This window comes from Akebia trifoliata, chromosome 8, assembly GCF_017979445.1.
Source record: "Akebia trifoliata isolate Shusen 1 chromosome 8, ASM1797944v1, whole genome shotgun sequence".
Classification (NCBI taxonomy): Eukaryota; Viridiplantae; Streptophyta; class Magnoliopsida; order Ranunculales; family Lardizabalaceae; genus Akebia; species Akebia trifoliata.
This window is the reverse complement of record NC_141382.1, coordinates 43,863,344-43,875,970: the sequence shown is the minus strand read 5'-3', so window position 1 is coordinate 43,875,970 and position 12,627 is coordinate 43,863,344. Positions and strand designations below refer to the sequence as shown.

At 33.7% G+C, this 12,627-nt stretch overlaps 1 protein-coding gene across 1 annotated transcript; it reads left to right on the top strand.

Moving 5' to 3' along the window:
• Positions 1-4,698: 4,698 nt before the first annotated feature.
• On the top strand, positions 4,699-12,000 carry LOC147397020 (DEAD-box ATP-dependent RNA helicase 37-like). The gene is made up of 7 exons (XM_086452398.1): positions 4,699-4,912; positions 5,001-5,732; positions 5,822-5,905; positions 8,418-8,660; positions 9,408-9,575; positions 9,788-9,901; positions 11,130-12,000. Exons 2-7 carry the CDS (start codon positions 5,046-5,048, stop codon positions 11,625-11,627), a joined length of 1,794 nt encoding a protein of 597 aa, XP_086308524.1. The 5' UTR covers positions 4,699-4,912; positions 5,001-5,045; the 3' UTR covers positions 11,628-12,000.
• Positions 12,001-12,627: the final 627 nt, after the last annotated feature.

The window sequence follows — 12,627 nt, the reverse complement described above, 5'->3', positions numbered from 1 at the left end:
TTTTCAAAATATCATCTGAGTCATCTCATTTGTCTCGCAAGATTTTGCAAAGTTGAGACACCTTGTCTAATCCGTTTTATTCATAGACAATACCCAAGTCTCAGATGAGATTTAAAACCATGCAATTGAAAGAGTCTCATGTGATATAAAATCAAAATCCCTTCCGTTGAAATGTTGGGAGTTCACTAATCATTCATTTTCCATCCATCTTATTGGGCTTTCAAAAATGGTTTTTTTTTTTTTTTTTTTTAAATTCTTCAAATCATGATCATAGCATGGTTGATGTTTTATATTTTACTTTTCAACATGGTCTATTCAGTATTCAAAGAGTACTACAAAGAATTGCAGAGAAAAAATCAACACAGATACAAAGGATATACTCCCTTCTTAGTAATATCTCTCTATCTTTATTATTTTCCTTTTTCACCCCCTTGACCTTAAAGACGATGCTCGTAGGCACGTATGTACTCTTGTATTTAAAAAAAATCTGGTTACTAACTTGAGAAAAATAAATATTCAAATTGAACACTTTAAAAGAAAAAGAGAAAGATCAAGAAAAATAATAATTAAGATAACAATAGATATAGGAACACTACTTTTAATAACAACATAAATAATTTTGCACCCGTGGGTAGCCAAGAAGGGGCTTAAAATTAAGACTTTTCCCTATTTGGAGGGAGGGTCAGGCTACAATGCCCAATTATACTTGGGTTTAATTTATATATTATAAAAATTTATTAAATATAAGGGCAAAATTATCAAAAAATCAAAATAAAATAATATTTATCAAAAAAGAAACAAGTTTTTTTAAATTTATAAAAAAAAACAACCCAATTGGCAGTTTAAGTGTCGTTTTTTAATAAAAGAATGACACCTAAATTGCCAAAAAAAATATTTTAAAAAATATTTGGCAGTTGAACTGCTGAAATTTTAATATTAAAAAAAATCTTTGCACTTTAAGTGCCGAACTTTTATTTTCTCATTTTTTTTCTTTCTTCTTCTTCTTCGTCCTCCTCCTCCAACGAAAACCTTCAAATGGCAAGGTATCACACTCTTACTCGTTAAAAACCTTTGATCATGATCAACATACCCCACTCCTTTAATTTTGTACTCATTAAAAACTTATGATATTGATCCGAGATCTAGATCTTGATTCAGATTGTGATCAGGATCTAGATGAAGATCTTGATCATCAAGATTATGATTAAGATATAATCAATTTTATTAATTTTATATGATTACGTGATACATCTAGGAGATTACTAGATAAGCAAACGTTAATGGATGTGATGAAATTTAATTATTTATTATTATGAAATATTAATATTTATACATATAAATTTGATATTATGTATTAATATTTTATATTCATACCAGACACATCATTATACTTGTACCTATCTATTGACATTATGTGGAACCACATTATTTTCAGATGCATCAAGGAAGACTATTGATACTAGTTTACTATATTTGTTTAGAAATTTATCCGTTACATCTTGTTATAATTAGGGTACCGTCGTTCTTGCATATTTATACCATGGTCTCAGTAAATTTTGTAAGGAACAAGCAAAAGCGGTCATCGAGACTTATGAAATGTACATCGTTATTACAAGTATGGGCACACAAGCGATTGCCAATTTGAAGACCCATACTTATGTAATTTTTTTACACACTATCTTGTACCATACCGTGGATCGATGCATGAGACATTATGATTTACAATAGATTATTTTGGATCTTATCGAAGTGTGGCCTACAGAATGGATGAAAGGAACAATACAACATACGAGGATGAGAGATTAGGATGAAAGATTTACTAGATTTCGCATACATGTCAATTATTCAAAACTTGTGAGGTAATTTTAAATTTTAAATTTCAATTATATCAATAATGTCAACTAAAGACTTACAAGATATGGTAGAAAAATTTCAGTTGATCAGTTATCCGAAGAGTTTCAGGTTGCCCTCGGATTCATAATCCGACAATGCACTATCTTGAGATACAATATATGCCTCATGGTTATACGGTTGACTTGTACTCATTATACATGGATGGATATTATAATGTGATAAATTATAATATTTATTTTAATTACTTTTAAAAGATTACGAATAAAAAAATATATCTAATATATTAATTTATTTTTGAGTCATCAAATCCGTGAGATGGATGTTCATGGATGAGTCATATATCAGTTAGAAGTTGTTGTGACGACCCTAACATTGCTATTATCGTTGTCTCTTTAGATATCTCGTTGGATGAGCAAGCCAAAGCCTATACAGAAGGGGGTGATGAGGATTATGAATAGTAGGATAATGAGATTGGAAATTAGCAGGATGATGAAATTGATATCACATAGACATTATATGCAATACCTACAGACTCCCCATTATGATATACATTCATCATTTTCCTCTATAAAGCCATATCAACCTGCATATGGATATCACATGCACCATTATGAAATGCACTCACAAAATTTTCATGGTGAGTCATCTCAACCCCCATCTACTGATGATTTGAGTATTTTTTTTTACTTAGGCGTAATCCGAAAAGACACGTGACTAAAAAACCTACTTGAGAATTATTAAATGGTGATTGTAGTCGAGGAAAACGCTATCGTTATTAGACATTTATTATAGTATATATTATGATTTATTGTTTGTATATCTACATGACATTTTTACCCTTTAATTTCAAATTTTTATCTTTTCAACTTTCAAATATAAAGTAACATTTTATCAATGCTTAAAACATTAATCAGTCACTCATTTATTGGATAACTTAATGGATTCAAAAGAATTAACTTAATTTTTATAATAAAAAAAAAACTAATTTAAAATAATATTTACAAGGCACCTAAAGTGTACTTAAAAAATATGCGTTTTCTGTAATGAATTGATCAATGTATATTTGTTGTTAAGGAAATTCTATGTTAATGTGATGAATCAATGGCATGATACCACATGTATAAAAAAACAATAAGTAATTGGGAGGAAAAAAATAGTAGGTATCCAATACATGTATTTGTTTGTGGGCCATTGACCATGTGACATCCCATTGTATGCCACACGTATTTTGTTTGGGACCTACTGACTGTATGGATATGTGGCCCACCTCTTGTTAAATCTACATACCAAAAATCATAATGTTTAATAACTTGTATCTACTAAATCTGAGCTCTTGAAAAGAGTTTAAATCCAACGATTACAAATCATTCTTAAGACAATGTCATTATCAATGGATTCACATCATCAATCAAATTGGTCTTTTGTGTATAAGTTTACCATGGGGTAGATCACATTTTTAAAAATCTTGGGCCCATAGGTAGCCCACCAACTTTCCACTTAATCATTTCACATAATTGGATTTGAGAAATGCAACGTGACATAAAATGAGGTGTCACCTGACCTTAGTTAGGTATGGGACATCGTTCTAGATCCCTACTCTTTTTAAATATTTGTCATTCTGATGGAAATTTTGTTAATATTTACATATTTAATAAAATAAAATTATTAAAATAAATGATAGACAAGATTTGTTTATGAGGTTTGTTCCACAATCTGATAACTACGTCCCTATGTTTTTGCGAACCAATCCACTATTTTCAAATGTAAATATTACATGACAACCTTTTTATAGATATACAAAATTAAACACATAAATATTAAAAAAATTACAATTATTTTCAAATTAAAATTTTACACGTTGATCGATTGTATTTAATATTTTCGCAACGACTACAATGCAATGGTCGCACATTTTGAATATTGGTCTTCCTTCTGTTGACTTTTAGATGATCAGGTTGATGTCTAATTATAAGCGGTAAAATTTGTTATTCTCGTTGCAGAGGATTTTCTAACTCATATGAAATTGGAATACATTCTATAAAAGTTGCACAACAATGTCTATATTTTTCAACAATAAATTCGTTGAAACAAAATTGATATTTATTCCATATTTTAATATTGCATGCTTTTATTGCATGTTGGCATGGAATAAGTGTTTAGGCTCATTTTTCATATATATAATATCTATGATTCATTTGAACTACGTGCATTTTTTTATTTTCCTCGATTATACGTCTCAAATCTTATATCATTAATAGTTAAAAGTCATAACTAATAATCTTTTATATTATTTTTTGAATTTTATTTTTAATCTTTAAAACTAATTGACAATCATAAATAAAACTCTTTAAAATATGTCTATTATGTAATTCAATTATTTTACACATAAAATTTTATAATAATTTGATTATTAATTTTATATATAATTTCATTTGATCTCATTATTCTAAAATGAGGAATGAGATAATTACTTACTCTCTAATGAACTAATGCATGTGATAGATCTTTCTCTGATATAATCTAATTATATATTTCAGGATTTTTTCTCTTGATTAATTCTAATTTATTTTTATAATTATATTTAATGTAAGTTTTAGTCATCTTTTAAAAAAAATTATAAAATAAATTAAATTTATAAATTATTTTTAAATTCATCACTTGAAAATGTTGAATTTAATGTATTTTTCAAGTTGGGAGAAAAATACTATAGCACCTAAAATTTTGTTTCCTAAAATAACTTTGTAAATTAATTTTAGAAGGGCAGTTTAGTCCTTTAAAGTCTATAAGAGGGAGAGGTTCGCGTTTCCCCGTTTGTAAGGGCACGGTCGAACCGCTAATTTATCCATATAGACGCTAGCCACATCTTGTACGGACACGAGTCCGCCTCTTTTTTCGAGAGAGAAAAAAAAAAAAGAATTTTGATCGAAGTTGAAAAAGAAAGAAATAGATAGAAATAGAAAGAGAAAGAACGGAAGACGAAGATATTTTTGTCTTAGGGTTTCTAAATTCTCAAACATCGCTTATTCTGCAACAATTTTAGGGTTTCTGCTGTATTCAGGTTAATCCATTCCTCTCTCTCTTCATCTCAATCTGAATCTCTATTTGAATATCTCATATTGAATCAAAAGGTTTGATTTGATTGTTAGGGTTTATAATTGTTGATCATTGTGGAAGCAAAAAAATTTCCAATCATGCCAACTTCATGGGCGGATTCTGTAGCGAACTCTGCATCTGAGGAAGATAAGGTTGGTGATGGTAGTACTTCACGTCCCGTTCGATCTACTTACGTTCCACCACATCTCCGTAATCGCCAACCTTCATCAGATCCTCCTGTTCAAGTCTTCACCGCTCCTCCATCTAATGGAAACCGTTGGGGTGGTGGTTCTAGGGCTGATTTAGGGAGGTCTGTTGGTGGTTGGAACAATAGAAGTGGCGGATTTGATGGTAGAAGAGAGCGAGAGGTGAATCCGTTTGGGGACGATGAAGGTGTCAACGCGGAGACCACTTTTGCCGAGCAGGAGAACACTGGAATCAATTTCGATGCTTATGAAGATATTCCGGTTGAGACGAGTGGAGAGAATGTGCCTCCTCCCGTTAATACTTTCGCAGAAATTGATTTAGGGGAGGCATTGAATCGGAATATCCAGAGGTGTAAGTATGTAAAGCCGACGCCGGTGCAACGGCACGCCATAACGATCTCTCTTGCTGGACGGGATTTGATGGCATGTGCTCAAACTGGATCGGGGAAGACGGCGGCTTTTTGTTTCCCGATTATAAGTGGAATTATGAATGGTCAGTTTACACAGAGACCACGTGGTGCCCGCACGGTTTATCCACTTGCGCTTATTCTCTCGCCCACGAGAGAGCTCTCGTGCCAGGTACCCTTTCTGCTGATTTGAATTTTAGTTGTGAATTTCTCTATTTGGGGTAGTTTCAGTTTTGAATTTTGACGTGTTTTGTTTTGCAGATACATGATGAGGCTAAGAAGTTTTCCTATCAAACTGGTGTCAAGGTGGTTGTTGCTTATGGGGGAGCACCAATTAATCAACAGGTTTTTGTTATTTATTTATTTTTTGTCTTTCAGTTATTTGTTTTGAATGAATTGACCATAATCATATCTTGGTCCTGCTTGTTATGCTCATAAATTGCCACAAAACAAAAATTTGCAATAGGCCGTGCTTGGTACATTACAAATCTTTTGTATTTACAAATGTTTTGTGATGAAAATTTGCTCTTGCTTGGTAGCCATTAAAAAATCTCTTGCGAAATCATTTTTTGTGTTTGGTTAATAACTTGATATTTTTAATGTGAGAATTTCACATTGATTTATTATTAAAATAAAATGTGATTTTTTTATTATAATTTATTCTATCTCATCAAAGAAATTATTTAAATTACAAAAGTACTCTCAATATTTGCTACATTAACATATACTAGAGTTCACCTGTGCCTATGGCACGGGCATACACTTTGGGGTTAAGGGGGGTAAAAATGGAAAATAATAAAGTTGGAGAGGTATTATTAAATTTTTTTGAGGGGTAAAAGATAAAAAATAATGAAGTGGATTACAGGGTTTAAAAAAAAATAGTAAAGTCAAGAGGGGTGAAGAGTAAATGCAATAAAGTAGACCCCACAAAATTGTAGGTAGATGAGAGTTTTATCCCCCCCTCAACACTGTATTTTGATGGGAGGTTTATCTCCCACAAAACTGTAACAAAGTAGGTCCTACAATTGTGTTTTATTATATAGATATGAATTTACAAAATATCCGTATACCTACATATTGGAATTACAAAATATCTTTTATTAAAGAAACTATTCAAGATACAAAAATACTTCCAGTACTTGTTATAACAACGTGCATATGAATTTACAAAAATACTCCCCAACGATGAGGGATATTTTTGTAAACATTGATGGGGGTTATTTTTGTGATTTTCATATGCAAATAAATTGATGGGGGTTATTGTAGCAAGTACCGAGGACTATTGTTGTAATTTAAACTACAAAAATAGTTCTAGTACTTTTACAATTGTGCATATGAATTTACAAAAATACCACCACGCAGAGGGATATTTATGTCAAGACATTAATAATGGGTGTTTTTGTAATTTTCATATGCAAGTAAAGAGATCTTTGATGAGATATATTTTGTGAATTATTATGCATGTTATTGTTAGGTGCCAACTTAGCTAAGTGGTAGGATGCTATGTTACCCAATTCGTTGCTACTAGTCTGAACTAAGAATCGGTACGAAGTGAATTAGTTCGTGGTACGATTCATATTGGGTTCGTAAAATCAAGCAAAACCACGAACCCACGGAAGTTTGGTTGGGTTCGGCCAACCAAAGCATCAAGTTCGGCGAACCAAATAATTTTTCCTAATTTTTTTCATTGTCCATATTTAAAATTTGAATTATTTTATTAATTTATTTTTATTGAACTTAGAAAATTTTAACATTATAATTGTGCTTATTACTTGTATACTTGAATCATATATATGCACAAGCGGACAAAGCTAACGAACCAATCTAGGAAACCAAAGTGAACGAAGAAACAAATCATCTCTACCTACCCCTACAAACTGGGTTCATTCTAGAGTGGCGAACCACGGACCCGTATTCAAACCGATTGAACCTATGAACCAAGTAACATAGGTAAGACATGTGGAGTGTTGTTCCCATGTCCGGTTCATACCCTCCTGGACTCAGCTTCATTTGCTAACCACTAACCCTATACCTATAAAAAAAAATATGCATGTTATTGTAGCAAGTACTAAGGACTATTTTTATAATTTAAAATTTTTGTCGATGATGGATATTTATTTAATATCAATATATAATTTAATCTGACTTTGATGAGGGGTATTTTTGGTAAATCCATGCGTATATTGAATAATTTTGCAAAAAATTTGTGGTACTTTTTGGGATGAAAATCATTTGCTGAGATTTCTTAAGAATTTAGGTGATCCATGCAAATTTTTTGCTATGCAAATCGTTTGCATTGTGTAACCAGCACCCATAAAATTGATTTCATTATTAATTTTTGTGTGCCCCTACATTTTCCCTTAAGATATTATGCATACCTTTGGGTGCTTAAAAGCACCACAAAACTTTGCAATTTTTTTCCTTGTGTAGGGTCATAAGCACAAGTGATGTTTTCGTCTGTTACTTCTCACTGATTTGGTACTTAGCTCTGCTTTCTATCATCATTATTGGCATTTTTCCCGTATTGGTTCTGAGGGTTATTTTTCAAGACTTTCACGATCTTGAGCACTTTGGCGGGCATTCATCAATGATCCATTTAACTAAACTTAAAGCAATTAGATATGCCTGTTCCCCATGTTCTTGCTTTCTGTCTTGCTGGAATTTTTTTACATCCCCTTGGGTACACCTACTTGGTTTCTGGTTCTGTGTAGTATATTGTTCGTTAGATATCCTTCCATTGCTCCTGATGGCATATTGATGATCACTGTTGGTTTTTTTAGCTCCCAAATTTGCTACAGTTTGTGCATTTATGTATGTACTGTGACTGTTTAAGAATGAAGTTGTTGTATTATGTCAGCTGCGGGAGCTGGAGAGAGGTGTTGATATTCTCGTTGCTACGCCAGGACGATTGGTGGATTTGCTAGAGAGGGCTAGAGTTTCATTACAGATGATCAAATATTTGGCTCTAGATGAGGCAGATCGGATGTTGGATATGGGTTTTGAGCCACAAATTAGAAAGATTGTTGAACAAATGGACATGCCTAGGCAAGGTATACGACAAACGATGCTGTTCAGCGCCACCTTTCCAAAAGAGATACAGGTTATTTTAACTTTTAATAGAATTTCTTCATGTTTGTTTAGTTAGCTTTTTGTGAATCTCCCTTTTATGAATTTCAAGCATTCATCTGCTTAATTGCAACAAGAAGGATTATTAATTAAATTGGAGTTATGTTTGAACTTTAGGCACTGTTCACAACATAACAATGCTAGGACCTTTTGACTGTTCCATACTTTTGTCTTGCTTACTGTATTTACTTTGCATTAAGAAGTGTAGTTAAAATACTTCTGTTTACCTATAAAAAGAAGAAGAAATGTAGTTATATAGCTATATATTGATTGAATATATTTTTTTCTTGCATGGATTGTGTAAGCTAGATTTTTTTGCATGTGAGATGATTGTAATCCTACTTCTATTACCTCTCCAAAAAAAAGAAAAGGAAACCTTTTCTTTTATTCTACCTTTGTACTTAAAGTTTTTACTATTCTCCTGGCTTTACATGAATTGCAAAAGTCTTAACTCTTGTGAAGGAATTTTCTTTTATATTTTGACTCATTTCATTCATGTATACATGAACGAAGTCCAGGGCACCTTATTCTTCAGAAATGTGCCTGTCAGGTTTTTCTGTTTTCAAGAGGGAATCTGGTTTTGTAGATGCCAGGCTACAGTAGATTTTATTTTGAATCATATTCTAGTGTCAGTCTTCTTGAAGGTGATTGACATTTGATGTTCTTTCAAATTACTTTTACCCTGATCATTTTTACCTCTTGTGGTTCATTGTGTATGCAGAGACTGGCCTCTGACTTTCTTTCCAATTACATTTTTTTGGCTGTCGGAAGGGTTGGTTCAAGTACTGATTTGATTATCCAAAGAGTTGAATATGTCCTTGAGTCAGATAAGAGAAGCCACCTCATGGATCTTCTTCATGCTCAAAGGGCAAACGAATCTAACGGAAAGGTAATAAAAGAGAGGCTATGCTCTTGACATGCACTTTGGTATTCCTCTAGATTTTTCTCATATCAATCACGAATGACTTCGTTGGTGGTTTTGTTTCTTTGTTTCAAGTGCTCGCTTTAATTTCCAGTTGCAGGGCTGTGATTCTAATATTTTGATTTTATGCATCATATCTAGTCCTGTAATGGCCATTGTTCTTGTTATTGCTTTTTCAGCAAGCTCTGACTCTAGTTTTTGTGGAGACAAAGAAAGGAGCTGATGCATTGGAACACTGGTTATGCATGAGTGGTTTTCCTGCAACTACCATTCATGGTGATAGAACACAGCAAGTAAGTTGGATCTGGTGCTTGTCTGAATATGTTAGAGAGACATATTTTGCTATTTTTATTTTTTGATAAATGATTTATTTTATGTATTCTTTGCTGGTGTGCTTTCTTTTGGGTTATTTGGAATTTGATGTTGCTTTATCCTCTTTTCATTAATATCTACCCTCTTCTGCTGTCTTGTTAAAGTCTGGAAGGATGGCAGATGTTCGTCATTCCTCAAGCCGAACATGCAGCACCTGTTTTAATCCAATGATCCCTCTATATCATTAGTAGCATAGAAATTGTTGCTGGTATCCAATAATACTGACTGAATATAATGTAGTATGGGAAACTACCTTGGTTTCTGATTTGCCAAATAAATAGTGAATGGGGAAAGACCAACGTTCTTGATGTAATATTTGCAATTGGAGTCAAAGAAAACGAGTGAGTTTTCAGGAGGGAGAAGGAATATTAACCAAGTTTGGTTTCTGCAATTGTTTGGTGGGGGGTCAGTTTGGTTAATTCAGATAAATCCGGGAAAGTTTTGGGTAGAAATCAGAAATTTTTTGGGCTGGGGTAGGCCATAGAAAATCAGGTGGAGGGATGGACTCGACAAATCTCCGACCTTTTCAAAATAATTGGTGATTCTTCCAAAAATAGCCAATTTATATAGGTTGCTACTAAATGGGCACTAAAAGTACAGGGAAAAAAGATGTTGTAGTCTGGATGCACATAACTTATTGCATTGCCTTTGGTATAATTTAAACGGGCAGGACCATATAAACGAATGATCGATGTTGGTGGGGAAAGTGTACAAGCAAGGGATGGTGGAGATTTTCCGACCTTGGTTACCATTCGACAATCTAAAGAACGGTAGTGCTCAATGTTGACCAAGTCTTTGGGATGTGAATGTAGATTTAATGAGGATCGTTTGAAGATGCCATAGTTGGCTTATGGAAGTGTCTCAAAACATGCACTGGCAAACTGATGGGTCTGATCTTTGTTTTTCTTGTGTCATATTTTAGGGGTGCAAACAACATGTACCTTGTAGATATTCTTTTAGTTATCCTGTATGCATTTATTTTTGGCTCATCTGACCTGGCGCAAGACAGGATTATAGTTTTTTTACTTTTTGTTTTTTCTTGTTATGTTTTCTTTCTTTGCCGATGATATTGTTTGTTTGACTCCATTTTCAACGCTTCAATTTATTTAGTTCTTTACCATAAGCAAATGTGATTTTGTGTTTTTGCAGGAAAGAGAACACGCATTGAGATCGTTCAAGAGCGGAAGAACTCCAATTTTGGTGGCAACTGATGTGGCTGCACGTGGCCTCGATATCCCCCATGTTGCACATGTGGTCAACTTTGACCTCCCCAACGACATTGACGACTACGTCCACCGGATAGGACGGACAGGGCGAGCGGGTAAAAGCGGCTTGGCAACTGCCTTCTTCAATGAGAGCAACTCCTCGTTAGCAAAATCACTAGCTGATCTGATGCAGGAATCGAACCAAGAGGTACCCGCTTGGCTCTCCCGTTATGCTGCCCGTTCTTATGGAGGTGGGGGTAGGAACCGTCGTTCTGGCGGAGGTCGCTTTGGTGGTCGTGACTTTCGGAGGGATTCTGGTTATAATAGAGGTGGTGGTGGTGCTGATTACTATGGCGGAGGCAACAATAATGGTGGATACGGGTCCTCCCCCGCTGGTTATGGGGGTGGATATGGTCCAGGAGTGACAAGCGCATGGGATTAGCTTCTTCCCATATTTTAGTATTTGATTGCTCTAAAATATAATTTTGATCAATTTTTTTTCTTCCAAAGTCTATGGGCTGTTCATTGTGTCTTTTTAGTCCCTCATGGTTCTCCCGTGGGTGGTGGTGATAAACAACTAACAGAAATAGGGTTGGGCGTCCTCTCATTATTATTTTTTCCTTATTTTATTTTATTTTTACTTTATTTTATTTTTGTAATTTGGTTGAGTTTTGGGGTTTTAGAATGTGTAGTAAGGGAGAGGGAGGATTTCCTTTTGGCAGCCTTTTATTTTTCTCTTGAAGGCATGTTCTTTTGTACCCAATGGTGATGTTGGGAGAATCAATGAAGGCAGTGCTGTTTTTACTCGGTACTTACACCTGTACTTTATTATAGGTCTCTCTCTCTTGTCTTGTGTTGTAATATTTTGTACTTCCCATGAAAATGTTTTTAGTACTGAAAGTAAGGCATCCCTTCCATCTAATGAGATGGGAGACGATAGGTTGTGTCCTCTACGGATCAGGGTCTACTTGCCATTTCTTCCTACATTACTAGGTTTGCGATTACTGACTCGATAGTTTCTGCTTTTGCGAGCTAATCTTTATTCAAACCTCACCACCAAATATTAGAATTGCTCCTCAAAATATTAGAATCGTGTCATGATGTTGTTTTGGGTGTTGATCATTCTCTATTCGCAATACCAAATATTAGAGTTTGTTATTGAAATATTAAGGCCTACTCTTTAAGATGAATCTCGTTTGTTGACTATTTTTTGTTTCCTTGGTCGTATATCAAGTCTTTTGAAGTTGGATATATATATATGTATATAATGCTTCAAAGGTGTTCTCTGTTCTAATATATGTTTTCAAAAGATTTTTGAAGTTGCACCCCAGTGATTATACTTCACCCTTGCATTCGTACCCTCTCTAGGTTCTGATCAGTGGGTTTCTTACATAGGTCATTTGTAATATAAAATTTTATTTTTTTTATATAAATCTATATGG